General features: G+C 37.8%; 1 protein-coding gene across 1 annotated transcript; it reads right to left on the bottom strand.

The window, feature by feature from the left end:
* Positions 1 to 507: 507 nt before the first annotated feature.
* LOC132562016 (PAT complex subunit Asterix-like) lies at positions 508 to 4,953 on the bottom strand. The gene is made up of 4 exons (XM_060226739.1): positions 4,790 to 4,953; positions 3,633 to 3,732; positions 3,051 to 3,148; positions 508 to 1,841 (listed from the first exon to the last, which is right to left on the bottom strand). The coding sequence occupies exons 1-4, from the start codon at positions 4,843 to 4,845 to the stop codon at positions 1,775 to 1,777; spliced, it is 321 nt and encodes a 106-aa protein (XP_060082722.1). The 5' UTR covers positions 4,846 to 4,953; the 3' UTR covers positions 508 to 1,774.
* Between the last annotated feature and the right edge of the window lie 12,767 nt (positions 4,954 to 17,720).

The raw sequence follows: 17,720 nt of genomic DNA, 5'->3' as shown, positions 1-17,720 counted from the left end.
AATCCAAGTCAATTTGACCCCTTGGGGTTGGGGACTGTATAAATCACAATTTTGGTTCATCTTGGGTCAGGGAATGTTTCTGCAAAATCTCATTGAAAGTGGATCAGGTTTTTGGGAAGAAGTTGAAAGTGTTGAATTTGTTTACAGACGCAGGACTTGTGTCAGCTGTCAAGGATAACCCCTTTTTAAGAATATATGTTTTCAAAGAAGAGTGTTTTACCATGACCTTGTATAAAGGGAAATCAGAAATGGTCACCGTTTTATGACATCTAGCCATGCAGATGTCAAATTTGGCTATAAGGTTACACCACAGATTTTGTACAGGATTGAAGATGAGGAAACATTCTGAGAAATACAATCATTTCAAGCTGAAAAATGTTCCCAGAATACACGGAACTGAAGCCAGGCCTTCGCATCCTGTGTACCACAAAGATATCAAATAGAAGGATCAATCAAATGTGTCCTGGTGCCTATGAATTTGGAAGTCTAAATAAATGAAAGCAAAACTTCCCAAATAGAAATTTATTTCATGACATTTCATTTATAAATATGTACAAAATAAACAACTACATATTCACATGATGATAATCATACACATTTTAATACACACTTGTGCAACTTTTTAAAAATTGCAAGAGGTCTAGCGGTCTTGATGGTCACCTGAGATAAGCAATATTGAATATAAAGGTTAAAGGATAGTTATTAAGTGTTATGAAACAGAAATTGTGACAATGAATATAGGAAGCCAGCATCAATATATGCATACCATCAAAACTGTTATCCTATACTGTTATTTCTTATAAAGTTATTTCCAGTGGGAAATAATCAGCGTTAAGCTCAAAAATGCAATTTGACCCCTTTTGGCCCCCCATCAGCCCTTGTGGGTCAGTCAGGATCAAAATGGGCATACCATCAAGCTGTCACCCTTCACTCATAATTCTAACGAAGTCTGAAATATGCTCAAAAAATTAGTTTTTCTATATAAACTATAGTCAACTGTACCCCCTCCCCATGGGGATATGCGAGACCCTGGGGCCATGAAATTCACAATTTTGTTAAAGCACTCTAAAACGCTTGCACTCATAAAGAGTATTTGATTCTACTGTATCTGGGTGTTGAGAAGAAGATTTTTGAAATCCAAGTCAATTTGACCCCTTTTGGCCCCGCCTCTCAGGCCTCTAGTGAGTGGGGACTATATAATTCACAATTTTGGTTCATCTAAGACTGGGGAAGGTTTCTGCAAAATTTAATTGACAGTAGATTAGGGGTTTCTGAGAAAAGGTAGAAAATGTTAAATTATTTACAGGTGCATGAAGGCGGATGAATGTGAGACTTTGTCTCAGGTGACCTAAAAATCCAGTTCCATCAACTTTTTGCTGATTCAGAAGTTTCCAGGTTTACTGTTCATACAAGCAATCTTGTATACAAATGGATCTGCCTGAAAATAGCAAGGTAACATTTCTGGCTACACCATTATCTCGTTCGCAACCCCCAGAAACCATGTCACTTGTATTATCAGATGTTACAGAAGAATTCTGGTAATATGTGTAAAGCTTAAAAAAAAGATCCACATCATATCTGGCATGGTGTGTAGAGTTCAAGGTTAGATTGAACTTGATATGCATCACGATCCCAAAGATATTACCTGAATATGTAAATGTTAGAACCAGCTGACAAAGTTACACTGTATTATAATTTCCTGTCGGTTCACACAAGTTCATTTCCCTAGTCTGGTTATCTCCCATCGAACCTTTGCCACTTTGTCACTCTACCTTCACCAGGGTGGAGACATCGGCTGGGGATTCTGTAGATAAGACATTACTACAGCTGATATAGATAACCTGCAAAAGAAAAATAAACATACCAATCACTTTTTTTCATATGTATTTTATAAAATGTCTGCTGCAACATCAATGCTTATATAGACTAAGTGAGTTGCTGAAATTTCAACGCTACAGGAAATTTCACATACGCAAATCCAGTAACATTTTACCTCATGCCTGACCACATCCTCAATACTCCAGGGGTTAAATCACTTTTGCTAACTGTACCGGTGAAACATGTCATGGCAAAATTAAAGGCACAAGCAAAGTAATTTCATTGGTTCCGGAGAAAAAAAACTGACCAATCACATGCTGATATACACCTTTTGAAGTTTACAAGGCTTTCTCTGGCTTTCAATTTTGATTTGCCAAAATCTTAATCTTCTGAAAACTAGTTATGGTTATGGCAGTGATATTATAACCCTTGAAGTGTTGAGGATGTAGTAATTGTAACCCCAGGAGTATCAGCGATGTAGTGATCGTAACTCCTGGAGTATTAAGGATGTAGTGATCGTAACCCCTGGAGTGTCAAGGATGTAGTGATCGTAACCCTAGGAGTGTCGAGGATGTAGTGATTGTAACTCCTGGAGTATCAAGGATGTAGTGATTGTAACCCCAGGAGTGTCGAGGATGTAGTGATTGTAACCCCTGGAGTATCAAGGATGTAGTGACCGTAACCCCTGGAGTATCAAGGATGTAGTGATCGTAACCCCTGGAGTGTCAAGGATGTGGTGATCGTAACCCCTGGAGTGTCGAGAATGTAGTGATTGTAACCCCTGTAGTATCAAGGATATAGTGATCGTAACCCCTCAAGTATCAAGGATGTAGTGATTATAACCCCTGGAGTGTCGAGGATGTAGCAATTGTAACCCCTGGAGAGTCGAGGATGTAGCGATTGTTACTCCTGGAGATTCGAGGAAGTAGCGATTGTTACCCCTGGAGTGTCAAGGATGTAGTGATTGTTACTCCTGGAGAGTCGAGGAAGTAGCGATTGTTACCCCTGGAGTGTCAAGGATGTAGCAATTGTTACCCCTGGAGTATCAAGGATGGCCTGACCATTGGAAACAACAAATATGAAGTTAACAAAAACTGATTTCATCCTTTGTTAGTAATAAATGTGCTGTACAGCATGTGAAATAAAAATATTCATGCATAAAGTATCTCTGTAGTGTTATTAGATGTTTAAGCATATTGATAAAGGATATGATGACTATTTGTTATACTGACATGAAGCTACTGAGCATTTGTTTCGTATCTTCTGATGTTCGAGAATTTGCAAAACTGATAAAGGAACAATAAACGGCTGCCCAGGCACACCACTTCAACTGAAGATAAAAAAAAACATATCATAAATGGTTTAAACATGTCAAAATCAAAGCTCAATATACAGAATACAAAAAAGTTATGGTTCATAATGAATTGATCTTATTTTAACATCACAGTATGATGTGACTTTAAGTGTAGTTCAATATCTTACATTAGTTGCATCTACAATATGACTGGAAATATCTAGTTTCTCAACATTTTGATTTCCAAGACACTAAATGTGCATTGTTGAACAGTTATCATACATTTGGTATCTGTATAAGCAATATTCATAATCAGGCTTAGAAGAATCTTCAAAATACCAATGTTAGTTTGATGAAAAATATAAGAGTATTGTCAGAATGTCTTATACGGTACCATTATATATCACAGAATATTTATATATTAACCAAGTTGAAGACTTTAAAACTATGATTAATTCAAAATACCATATTGATTAAATCTAAATAAAAGAGCAAACAGGAAAAAGCTAACTATATATACCTTCATCATCAGTCCACACATACTGAAAATCATGCCAAGGAGGTTCATATAATCTGGGGTAGGATCATCTGAGGGCCCGCCAGGCTGAGGAGGTTTGTACCTGATTAGTGAATCACCAAATGAATGTGAATAATATTTTTAACATTGCCTGAATATCCAATGTGCTATCCTTTATCACAAGAAAGCCCACGCCACATATAGAAAATATTTTCATACAAGAATTATCATTTTTCTGACCTTTTCTTATGGAACTATGTCTGTTTGATGGAAAATGGTACAAGTTTTCATTGGTGGTCTAATATTAGTACTACTGAAAATTCACACATATCATAATCAACCAGTTTTTGGGATACTGATTTTCCAGATATTGTTTTCATGGTTACATATATACAGAAAATGCAGTCAACGATTTATAAAGACAGTCAAGAAAACATTTTACATAGTGCAGCAAATTTCAAACTTGTTTCAATTGCAACTGTATCTATAGCTAATTGGTATACAAAATGTTTACTGAATTTTGTTGCAAAGTATTTTACAAGCTTCTCTATACAATACGTATCGAAATAAAAGATGGATGTACATTTTCAGCTAATGGATTTGTGTGAGCACTGCAGTGATTTTTAAAATCTAATCATTTGTGTTGTGGACACATGATTTTCCATTGGTATTGCTCAAATTTTGAGAACCCACTTTCCTGACTGTAACCGAACTCATCAAAATTTGCTCATCAAAAGAAACTGTCCATTGGTCTCGACAGAAAAAATCCAACAAACACTACCAAGCTTCATCGGAATGCATTTTATGTACCTCGAGTCCCTTAAGTGTTGGGCGTTGTACTAGTGCTAATCTCAGGGTTTTTTAAAGCTATTCTAGTGAGTATTTGTACGTGTCATTCGTAGTATTCGTAGTTTCAATGTGAATGGGTACACTTGATCATGTCTTTCTCTGGAATCGGCAGGGGTGAATATGTTTTTGTATTGTTACGCAAATGTGTCAAAGTATAAAGTAGGGACGGTATCTTATCTTCTGAATGGAGTAGGTGCAATGATAGGGTAACAATAGTGCATTATCTCAATCAACATATCCCTTCAACTCTTTCCAAACTTCAACAGTGACCGCCGACCTGTTGAACGAGGTGCGTCACTTGGATACTTTACCTGTTTACTTTATTTGCCCGGCGTGGATCGTTGGCATTGTTCGTTCCCGAAGACATTATTATTAGCTAGACACAGCCAAATGTCTTTTATTATCTATACTCTGCGTTTGGACGTCTTCGAAAACGTTTATCACCTATGGCTCGTTCAGAATACTCACACCGGATTACGCACCGGAAACCTTCTTGCGCATGTGACATTCTGCAGCTCTGAATTTTTTAGTAAGCTTTTTGTATTATCCTTTAGTTTCGTATTTTTACTGCACTTCCGGATGCTGTTATTAATACGTCTAATTGCTTGACATTTTCCACATTATATCGTACTCTTCTTTGCTGTATTTTCGTGACACCCCGAATCCTGCAGATATAAGGAAGCCTCTCAGGTAAGAGGCTTCGTTGCCGCAGATAGACGTCAGTGGTTTGACAAGTGCAGACAAGGTAAGTGGGTGTCGTTTCTGTATAGTTTTATTTTTCAGTTTAGTATTGTTATCTGTTGGTGATGTTAATTAACAATTTGTCGAAGCACCAGGACATCATTGCAATGGAAAAGGAGTTGGGGTATGATGATACCATGATTACATCTTAACAAATAAGTCGAAACACAACATACTGAAAAAATAAGTCGAAACACAACATATTAACAAATTAGTCGCAACACAATATACTAACAAATCAGTGAAAACACAACATACAAACAAAAAAATTCGAAACACAACATACTAATACATAAGTTGAAACACAACATACAAACCAATAAGTCGAAAACCAACATACCAACAAAAAATTGAAACACAACATATAATAAAATTAGTCAAAACTCAACAGTAGTATTAGTCGAATCACAACATACATACAAATAAGTTGAAACATAGCATATTAACAATTAAGTCGAAACACAACGTACTAACAAATCAGTCGAAACACGACATACAAGCAAATACTAGAAAAACAACATTCTAACATTAGCCGAATCACAACACATAAACGAAAAAGTCGAACCCTGAGCACTAAAAATACAAATCATAGCGTACGAATATATTGATTTACTTCAGAAGTAAAGGGACTCCCACGAGTTGTTTTATTATGGCATCCAACGCGGTGTTCCGTCCAGCGGTCTTCAAAGCCTCCACCAATCTCAACTCGTCCCTCCCCGAGGTGACCACATCCCGCAGACTGGTATAAGCCAAAGCGTCCCCACTCCAGCGTGTGATCTGTCCCCTGATTAATTTGGCATGTCTGGCTGCCTGGTAGCATGAAGAAGTTTGTACTGTCCAGCAGTACGGAACGAGGCAAATGAAATCCCATCAGCTGCACCGCAAATGATTCCCACATAAGTAAGCCTTGATCCCCATCTGCCTCCTTCCACGGACTCTTCCTTCGTATCTCTCCAATCTCGCAACGCAGGAGGAAACAGTGGCATCCAACCCCGACTCAACAAATCCCACCGCTGCCACCAGTTGTAACGGAACTGGTCCCTGCTGGTATAGATCTCTTGATCTGTTCCTTATATCCTTGGTAGCTGTGCCAGACACCCAGTTCCACGTGGGAACAGTATGACCAATACTAATGTAGTTTCAAACCACCTCCTTCAACCAAGTTTAATACATGAGTTTTGAGTCCACAAATTTAGTCGCTAATAATATATGATAACAATAACAAGAATAATTTACAAAGAAGTCATGAATGATAAGAAATGTTGATAATTACATACAATATGGATGCAATACAATCTTACACACTCATACTTCTAGATATAGATAGAACGATTCCCTCTCTGATATTTCAGCTGACTAAAGTGTTCTGTTACAGATAAATGATTCCCTGTAAGGATTACAATGTTACAATATTTTGAGTATACCACTGAACTCGATAAGGAATAATTCAGTTATAAATTATCAATTAGGAGTATAAGTTAATTTAGATTACTAATATTCACAGTAGAGAATCTACCAGGTAATAATTTTAACAACAGACTGAATTATAATAAATAATAAATGAAGTAAATGCAACATTACGGCTTAAGACAGCGAATCCAGTTGAATAATTCAATGAATTTAGAATAGTTACTAACAATAATAAAGAAAACCAATAAACACAAGTATATAGTGACCTCTTCCACAGAGTATTCCCCTCTTCTGTAGGCAATTAACGCTCAGGTATATATATACAAGCGTTTATTATATAGCTCTTATTAGTCTTAAATATATATTCTGATAAATATTCAATCAATATCCTAATACCTCTTCCACACAGAGTATCACTGTTGTAGGCAAATAACTTTTAGGTTTTGGATATGAAAATATTCACAGAGTATATCTCAATGAACCAGAACTGAGTTATTTATCAAATTATTGATATCTGCACCACAAGTACAGATTACTTGCTACTATACACAGTGTACAAGCGTACTAAGAACATTCTATGCAAGTACAACAAGTTTACCAGAACTATTTATTCAACCGTATAAAATCCGCTGCCAACTTAAGTCCGTACTAGTTATTCCCCTTGCCAAAACACTAACTTTTGAGTTATCTGAAGTTTTCCTACCAAAACTACGAACGTGGACGGCAGGAGCACCCAATGCCAACGGGCCAGAACTGCCGACAACGTGACACGCTCCCTTTTATCTCTTACGGTCCTCACCGTGTGAAAAACATTCCTCATTTTGTGAGGAACATGACCAAATATGGAAGTCATGACCCAGACGTTTGGGGTCACAGCACAAAATTACTATGACCGCATTACTACCTTCCTCCGTGATATAGTACTACATTACACTGATCAAATATCGGCAATTATTTCAATAACATAGATCGAAAATGTGATAAATCTCACTTCCAGTATAATTCAAATGAAATAACAATATTTTTTTATCTGAAGTGAGAGATTTGAACAAATAAACATCCGAATCGGTCTCCCATGACATTTACATTATCCGCCATGTTGAGAGAGGGACCGAGATGAAACGGGAAAGTCAAGCCCTGATCTCAGGGAGTGAACCCAGCGTTCATACTCCGATACGGAGAAAATTAATTAAAAATCAGAAGTTACACAATTCACTCAAATAATCAGCGCAACCGCTTGCTAAATAAATACAGCATCTTTATGCATAAATTTAAATATTTACCATGACGTAACCGATCTGACGCAGCTGATTCACAGACGTAAACAACAATCAGCTGATTTACAAGTCGACGATCTCACATTTAACTGTACCTTCTTTCACGATTTCGTACACAAATGCTACCTGCACACAATTACTTGCAAGGACAGTTATTCATTCTCAGCTCTTTCTACACAACCAAATAGCGAGCCAGTTTCATAATGTACAAGTAAAGTAGACTAGAACTAAGTGTACCGATATTTGACCTGAAAGTAGGTCAACCACAATTTAAATACACGAGAAACAAAGTATCAGCTGTCTAAAGACTCTAGATTTACTACTTACTCACAATCAATACATCCATTCTTACAGATTCGTCTCACTACTAACATTAGTCAAATCACAACATACTAACAATTAAGTCGAAACACACCATATTAACAAATTAGTCGAAACACAACATACTAACAAATAAGTCGAAAAACAACATACTAACTTAAGACGAATCACAACATACTAACAAATAAATTGAAACATAACATTCAAACAAATAATCGGAACACAACATAATTACAAATAAGTCGAAACACAACATACTAATACATTAGTTGAAACACGACATACTAACAAATTAGTCGAAACACAACATACTAACAAATTAGTCGGAACACAACATACTAACAAATACATTGAAAGAAAACATATTCAAAAATTAGTCGAAACACAAAATTACTAAAAATATAGTTGAAACACAACATTCTAACAAATAAGTCGAAACATAACATACAAACAAATAATTGGAACACAATGTATTAACAAATTAATCGAAACACAACACACTAAAAAATAAGTCGAAAAACAAGATATAACCAAACATACTAGCATTAGTCGAATCACAACATACAAACAAATAAGACGAATTGCAACATACTAACAAATAGGTCGAATAACATACAAACAAATAAGTCGAAACACAACATATAAAAAAATAAATCGAAACACAACATACTAACATTAGTCGAATCACAACATACAAACAAAAAATTCGAAACACAACATACTCACAAATAAGTCGAAACACAACATACTAATACATTAGTTGAAACACAAAATACAAACAAATTAATCGGAACACAACATACTAACAAATAAATTGAAAGAAAACATATTCAAACATTAGCCTCAACACAAAATTACTTAAAATATAGTTGAAACACAACATACTAACAAATAAGTCGAAACACAACATACCAATACATTAGTTGAAATACGACATACTAACAAATTAGTCGAAACACAACATACAAACAAAATATTCGAAACACAACATACTTACAAATAAGTCGAAACACAACATACTAATACATTAGTTGAAACACAACATACAAACCAATTAGTCGAAAACCAACATACCAACAAAAGAATTTAAACACAACATACAAGCAAATACTAGAAAAACAACATTCTAACATTAGCCGAATCACAACATATAAACAATAAAGTCGAACCACCAAATACACACATATAAGTCGAAACACAACATACTAACATTAGTCAAATCACAACATACAAACAAATTAGTTGAAACACAACATAGTAACAAATAAGTTGAAACACAACATACTAACAAATAAATTGAAACACAACATACTAATAAATTAGTCGAAACACACCATATTAACAAATTAGTCGAAACATAACATACTAACAAAAAGTCGAAACACAGCGTACTAACTAAAAGTCGAAACGCAACGTACTAACAAAAAATCGAAAAACAACATACTAACAAATAATTTGAAACACAACATACTAACAAATCAATTGAAACACAGCATACTAACAAATTAGTCGAAACACACCATATTAACAAATTGATAGAAACACAACATACTAACAAAAAGTCGAAACACAACGTACTAAAAAATAAATCGAAAAACAACATTCAAAAGAATAATCGGAACACAACATAATAACAAATTATTCCAAACACAACATACTAACAAATAAGTCCAAACAACATACTAACAAATTAATCGGAACACAACATACTAACAAATAAATTGATAGAAAACATATTCAAAAATTAGCCTCAACACAAAATTACTAAAAATATAGTTGAAACACAACATACTAACAAATAAGTCGAAACACAACATACAAACATATAAGCCGAAACACAACATACAAACAAATTAGTCGAAACAAAACATACTAACACATTAGTCGAAATACAACATACTAACTTAAGACGAATCACAACATACTAACAAATAAATGGAAAAACAACATTCAAACAAATAATCGGAACACAACATTATTACAAATAAGTCGAAACACAACATACTAATACATTAGTTGAAACACGACATACTAACAAATTAGTCGAAACACAACATACTAACAAATTAGTCGGAACACAACATACTAACAAATACATTGAAAGAAAACATATTCAAAAATTAGTCGAAACACAAAATTACTAAAAATATAGTTGAAACACAACATTCTAACAAATAAGTCGAAACATAGCCTTGCAGACAAATAAATGGAACACAATGTATTAACAAATTAATCGGAACACACCACACTAAAAAATAAGTCGAAAAACAAGATATAACCAAACATACTAGCATTAGTCAAATCACACCATACAAACAAATAAGACGAATCGCAACATACTAACAAATAGGTCGAATAACATACAAACAAATAAGTCGAAACACACCATACTTTCAAATAAGTCGAATAACAACATACAAACAAATAAGTTGAAACACAACATATAAACAAATAAATCAAAACACAACATACCAACAAAAAATTTGAAACACAACATACTAACAAATAAGTCGAAACACAACACAGTAATACATTAGTTGAAACACAACATACAAACAAAAAATTTGAAACACAACATACTCACAAATAAGTCAAAACACAACATATAATAAAATTAGTCAAAACTCAACAGTAGTATTAGTCGAATCACAACATACAAACAAATAATTTCAAACACAGCATATAAACAATTAAGTCGAAACACACCATATTAACAAATTAGTCGAAACATAACATGCTAACAAAAAGTCAAAACACAGCGTACTAACTAAAAGTCGAAACACAACGTACTAACAAAAAATCGAAAAACAACATACTAACAAATAAATTGAAACACAACATATTAACAAATAAGTCGAAACACAACATACTAACTTTAGTCGAATCACAACATACTAACAAATAAATGGAAACATAACATTCAAATGAATAATCAGAACACAACATAACACATTAGTCGAAACACAACATACTAACAAATTTATCGGAACACAACATACTAACAAATAAATTAAAAGAAAGCATATTCAAAAATTAGTCTAAACACAAAATTACTAAAAATATAGTTGAAACACAACATACAAACATATAAGCCGAAACACAAAATACAAACAAATTAGTCGAAACACAACATGCTAACACATTAGTCGAAACACAACATACAAACAAAATATTCGAAACACAACATACTTACAAATAAGTCGAAACACAACATACTAATACATTAGTGGAAACACAACATACAAACCAATTAGTCGAAAACCAACATACCAACAAAAAAATTGAAACACAACATACAAGCAAATACTAGAAAAACAGCATTCTAACATTAGCCGAATCACAACATATAAACAAAAAAGTCGAACCACAAAATACACACATATAAGTCGAAACACAACATACTAACATTAGTCAAATCACAACATACAAACAAATTAGTTGAAACACAGCATACTAACAAATTAGTCGAAACACAACATATTAACAAATTAGTCGAATCACAACATACTAACAAATAAGTTGAAACACAACATACTAAAAAATTAGTGGAAACACACCATATTAAAAAAATTATCGGAACACAACATACTAACAAAGAAGTTGAAACACAACATACTAAAAAATTAGTGGAAACACCATATTAACAAATTTATCGGAACACAACATACTAACAAATCAATTAAAAGAAAGCATATTCAAAAATTAGTCTAAACACAAAATTACTAAAAATATAGTTGAAACACAACATACTAACATATAACCCGAAAAACAAAATACAAACAAATTAGTCGAAACACAACATGCTAACACATGTAAAGTCCTGTATCAGTAAGGTCCCAGTGTCAGTAAGGTCCCTGTATCAGTAAGGTCCCTGTGTCAGTAAGGTCCTGTATCAGTAAGGTCCCTGTATCAGTCAGGCCCTGTGTCAGTCAAGTCCCTGTGTCAGTAAGGTCCTGTGTCAGTCAGGTCCCTGTGTCAGTAAGGTCCCTGTATCAGTAAGTTCCCTATATCAGTAAGATCCCGGTGTCAGTAACGTCCCTGTATCAGTAAGGTCCCTATGTAAGTAAGGTCCCTGTGTCAGTAAAGTCCATGTATCATTAAGGTCCCTGTGTCAGTAAGGTCCCTGTATCAGTAAGGTCTCTGTGTCAGTAAGGTCCCAGTGTCAGTAAGGTCCCTGTATCAGTAAGGTTCCTGTGTCACTAAGGTCCCTGCATCAGTAAGGTCCTGTATCAGTAAGGTTCCCGTGTCAGTAAGGTCCCGGTATCATTAAGGTCCCTGTGTCAGTAAGGTCCCTGTATCAGTAAGGTTCCTGTCTCACTAAGGTCCCTGTATCAGTAAGGTCCTTTATCAGTAAGGTTCCCGTGTCAGTAAGGTCCTGTGTCAGTAAGGTCACTGTGTCTGTAAGGTCCTGTATCAATAAGTTCCCTGTATCAGTAAGGTTCCGGTGTCAGTTAGGTCCCTTTATCAGTAAGGTCCCTGTGTAAGTAAGGTCCCTGTATCAGTAAGGTCCCTGTATCATTAAGGTCCCTGTGTCAGTAAGGTCCCTGTATCAGTAAGGTTCCTGTCTCACTAAGGTCCCTGTGTCAGTAAGGTCCCTGTATCAGTAAGGTTCCCGTGTCAGTAAGGTCCTGTGTCAGTAAGGTCCCTGTGTCAGAAAGGTCCTGTGTCAGTCAAGTCCCTGTGTCAGTAAGGTCCTGTGTCAGTAAGGTCCATGTGTCAGTAAGGTCCAAATGTCAATATGATCCCTGTATCAGTAAGGTCCCTGTATCAGTAAGGTCCTTGTATCAGTTAGGTCCCTGTGTCAGTAAGGACCTTGTATCAGTAATGTATGTCCCTGTATCAGTAAGGTCCTGTGTCAGTTAGGTCCCTGTATCAGTAAGGTCTCTGTGTCAGTAAGGTCCTTTTATAAGTAATGTATGTCCCTGTATTAGTAAGGTCCCTGTGTCAGTAAGATCACTGTATCAGTAAGGTCCCCGTATCAGTTAGGTCCCAGTGTCAGTAAGGGCCTTGTATCAGTAATTTATGTTCCTGTATTAGTAAGGTCCCTGTATCAGTAATGCATGTCCCTGTATCAGTAAGGTCCTTGTATTAGTAATGTATGTCCCTGTATCAGTAAGGTCCCTGTGTATGTAAGGTCCTCTATCAATAAGGTCCCTGTATCAGAAAGGTCCTGTGTCAGTAAGGTCCCTGTGTCAGTAAGGTCCTGTGCCAGTCAGGTCCCTGTGTCAGTAAGGTCCTGTGTCAGTAAGGTCCATGTGTCAGTAAGGTCCCTATGTCAATATGATCCCTGTATCAGTAAGGTCCCTATATCAGTAAGGTCCTTGTCTCAGGTGCCTGTGTCAGTAAGGACCTTGTATCAGTAATGTATGTCCCTGTGTCAGTAAGGACCTTGTATCAGTAATGTATGTGCCTGTGTCAGTAAGGTCCCTATGTCAGTAAGGTCCTGTGTCAGGTCCTGTGTCAGTAAGGTCCATGTGTCAGTAAGGTCCCTATGTAAATATGATCCCTGTATCAGTAAGGTCCCTGTATCAGTAAGGTCCTTGTCTCAGTTAGGTGCCTGTGTCAGTAAGGACCTTGTATCAGTAATGTATGTCCCTGTGTCAGTAAGGACCTTGTATCAGTAATGTATGTGCCTGTGTCAGTAAGGTCCCTGTGTCAGTAAGGTCCTGTGTCAGTAAGGTCCATGTGTCAGTAAGGTCCCTATGTAAATATGATCCCTGTATCAGTAAGGTCCCTGTATCAGTAAGGTCCTTGTATCAGTTAGGTCCCTGTGTTAGTAAGGACCTTGTATCAGTAATGTATGTCCCTGTATCAGTAAGGTCCCTGTGTCAGTAAGGTCCATGTGTCAGTAAGGTCCCTATGTCAATATAATCCCTGTATCAGTAAGGTCCCTGTATCAGTAAGGTCCCTGTGTCAGTAAGGTCCCAGTGTCAGTAAGGTCCCTGTATCAGTAAGGTCTCTGTGTCAGTAAGGTCCCAGTGTCAGTAAGGTCCCTGTATCAGTAAGGTTCCTGTGTCACTAAGGTCCCTGCATCAGTAAGGTCCTGTATCAGTAAGGTTCCCGTGTCAGTAAGGTCCCGGTATCAGTAAGGTCCATGTGTCAGTAAGGTCCTGTATCAGTAAGGTCCCTGTATCAGTAAGGTCCCGTGTCAGTAAGGTCACTGTGTCAGTAAGGTCCCTGTGTCAGTAAGGTCCTGTGTCAGTAAGGTCCATATGTCAGTAAGGTCCCTAGGTCAATATGATTCCTGTATCAGTAAGGTCCTTGTATAAGTAAGGTCCCTGTATCAGTAAGGTCCTGTGTCAGTAAGGTCCATGTGTCAGTAAGGTCCCTATGTCAATATGATCCCTGTATCAGTAAGGTCCCTGTATCAGTAATGTCCTTGAATCAGTTAGGTCCCTGTGTCAGTAAGGACCTTGTATGACTAATGTATGTCCCTGTGTCAGTAAGGTCCCTGTGTCAGTAAGGTCCCTGTGTCAGTAAGGTCACTGTGTCTGTAAGGTCCTGTATCAATAAGGTCCCTGTATTAGTTAGGTCCCCGTGTCAGTAAGGACCTTCTATCAGTAATGTATGTCCCTGTGTCAGTAAAATCCCTGTATCAGTAAGGTTCCCGTCTCACTAAGGTCCCTGTATCAGTAAGGTTCCCGTGTCTGTAAGGTCCTGTATCAATAAGTTCCCTGTATCAGTAAGGTTCCGGTGTCAGTAAGGTCCCTGTATCAGTAAGGTCCCTGTGTAAGTAAGGTCCCTGTATCAGTTAGGTCCCTGTGTTAGTAAGGACCTTGTATCAGTAATGTATGTCCCTGTATCAGTAAGGTCCCTGTGTCAGTAAGGTCCATGTGTCAGTAAGGTCCCTATGTCAATATAAGAAGCAGTAAGGTCCCTGTATCAGTAAGGTCCCTGTGTCAGTAAGGTCCCTGTGTCAGTAAGGTCCCTGTATCAGTAAGGTCCCTGTGTCAGTTAGGTCCCTGTATCAGTAAGGTCCTGTGTCAGTTAGGTCCCTGTATCAGTAAGGTCCCTGTATCAGTTATGTGTATGTGTAATGTAGGTTCCCGTGTCAGTAAGGTCCCGGTATCAGTAAGGTCCAATTGTCAGTAAGGTCCTGTATCAGTAAGGTCCTTGTATAAGTAAGGTCCCTGTATCAGTAAGGTCCTGTGTCAGTAAGGTCCATATGTCAGTAAGGTCACTGTGTCAGTAAGGTCCTGTGTCAGTAAGGTCCATGTGTCAGTAAGGTCCCTATGTCAATATGATCCCTGTAGCAGTAAGGTCCCTGTGTCAGTAAGGTCCCTGTGTCAGTAAGGTCCCTGTGTCAGTAATGTCCCTGTGTTAATATGGTCCCTGTGTCAGTAAGGTCCCTGTGTCAGTAAGGTTCCTGTGTCACTAAGGTCCCTGCATCAGTAAGGTCCTGTATCAATAAGTTCCCTGTATCAGTAAGGTTCCGGTGTCAGTAAGGTCCCTTTATCAGTAAGGTCCCTGTGTAAGTAAAGTCCCAGTATCAGTAAGGTCCCTGTATCATTAAGGTCCCTGTGTCAGTAAGGTCCCTGTATCAGTAAGGTTCCTGTCTCACTAAGGTCCCTGTATAAGTAAGGTCCTGTATCAGTAAGGTTCCCATATCAGTAAGGTCCTGTGTCAGTAAGGTCCCTGTGTCAGAAAGGTCCTGTGTCAGTCAAGTCCCTGTGTCAGTAAGGTCCATGTGTCAGTAAGGTCCCAATGTCAATATGATCCCTGTATCAGTAAGGTCCCTGTATCAGTAAGGTCCTTGTATCAGTTAGGTCCCTGTGTCAGTAAGGACCTTGTATCAGTAATGTATGTCCCTGTATTAGTAGGGTCCCTGTGTCAGTAAGATCACTGTATCAGTAAGATCCCCGTATCAGTTAGGTCCCTGTGTCAGTAAGGGCCTTGTATCAGTAATTTATGTTCCTGTATTAGTAAGGTCCCTGTATCAGTAATGTATGTCCCTGTATCAGTAAGGTCCTTGTATTAGTAATGTATGTCCCTGTATCAGTAAGGTACCTGTGTCTGTAAGGTCCTCTATCAATAAGGTCCCTGTATCAGTAAGGTCTCTGTGTCAGTAAGGTCCTTTTATAAGTAATTTATGTCCCTGTATTAGTAAGGTCCCTGTGTCAGTAAGATCACCGTATCAGTAAGGTCCCCGTATCAGTTAGGTCCCAGTGTCAGTAAGGGCCTTGTATCAGTAATTTATGTTCCTGTGTCACTAAGGTCCCTGCATCAGTAAGGTCCTGTATCAGTAAGGTTCCCGTGTCAGTAAGATCCCGGTATCAGTAAGGTCCTTGTGTCAGTAAGGTCCTGTATCAGTAAGGTCCCTTTATCAGTAAGGTCCTGTGTCAGTAAGGTCACTGTGTCAGTAAGGTCCCTTTGTCAATATCATCCCTGTGTCAGTAAGGACCTTTTATCAGTAATGTATGTCCCTGTGTCAGTAAGGTCCTGTGTCAGTAAGGACATTGTATCAGTAATGTATGTCCCTGTATCGGTAAGGTCCCTGTGTCAGTTCGATCACTGTATCAGTAAGGTCCCCGTATCAGTAAGGTCTCTGTGTCAGTAAGGTCCCAGTGTCAGTAAGGTCCATGTATCAGTAAGGTTCCTGTGTCACTAAGGTTCCTGTGTCACTAAGGTCCCTGCATCACTAAGGTCCTGTATCAGTAAGGTTCCCGTGTCAATAAGGTCCCGGTATCAGTAAGGTCCATGTGTCAGTAAGGTCCTGTATCAGTAAGGTCCCTGTATCAGTAAGGTCCCGTGTCAGTAAGGTCACTGTGTCAGTAAGGTTACTGTGTCAGTAAGGTCACTGTGTCAGTAAGGTCCTGTGTCAGTAAGGTCCCTGTGTCAGTAAGGTCCTGTGTCAGTAAGGTCCATGTGTCAGTAAGGTCCCTAGGTCAATATGATTTCTGTATCAGTAAGGTCCCTGTATCAGTAAGGTCCTTGTATCAGTTAGGTCCCTGTGTCAGTAAGGACCTTGTATCAGTAATGTATGTGTCTGTGTCAGTAAGGTCCCTGTGTCAGGAAGGTCCTGTGTCAGTAAGGTCCCTGTGTCAGTAAGGTCCCTATGTCAATATGACCCCTGTATCGGTAAGGTCCATGTATCAGTAAGGTCCTTGTATCAGTTAGGTCCCTGTGTCAGTAAGGAACTTGTATCAGTAATGTATGTCCCTGTATCAGTAAGGTCCTGTGTCAGTTAGGTCCCAGTGTCAGTAAGGGCCTTGTATTAGTAATGTATGTCCCGGTATCAGTAAGGTCCCTGTGTCTGTAAGGTCCTTTATCAATAAGGTCCCTGTATCAGAAAGGTCCTGTGTCAGTAAGGTCCCTGTGTCAGTAAGGTCCTGTCCTGTCAGGTCCCTGTGTCAGTAATGTCCCTGTGTCTGTAAGGTCCTCTATCAATAAGGTCCCTGTATCAGAAAGGTCCTGTGTCAGTAAGGTCCCTGTGTCAGTAAGGTCCTGTCCTGTCAGGTCCCTGTGACAGAAAGGACCTTGTATCAGTAATGTA

This window comes from Ylistrum balloti, unplaced genomic scaffold (genome assembly GCF_031769215.1).
Source record: "Ylistrum balloti isolate Yb309-2 unplaced genomic scaffold, AGI_CSIRO_Ybal_v1 Utg371326, whole genome shotgun sequence".
NCBI lineage: Eukaryota > Metazoa > Mollusca > Bivalvia > Pectinida > Pectinidae > Ylistrum > Ylistrum balloti.
Note: the sequence above shows the minus strand (reverse complement) of the source record. Positions and strands in the feature narration are given on the sequence as shown.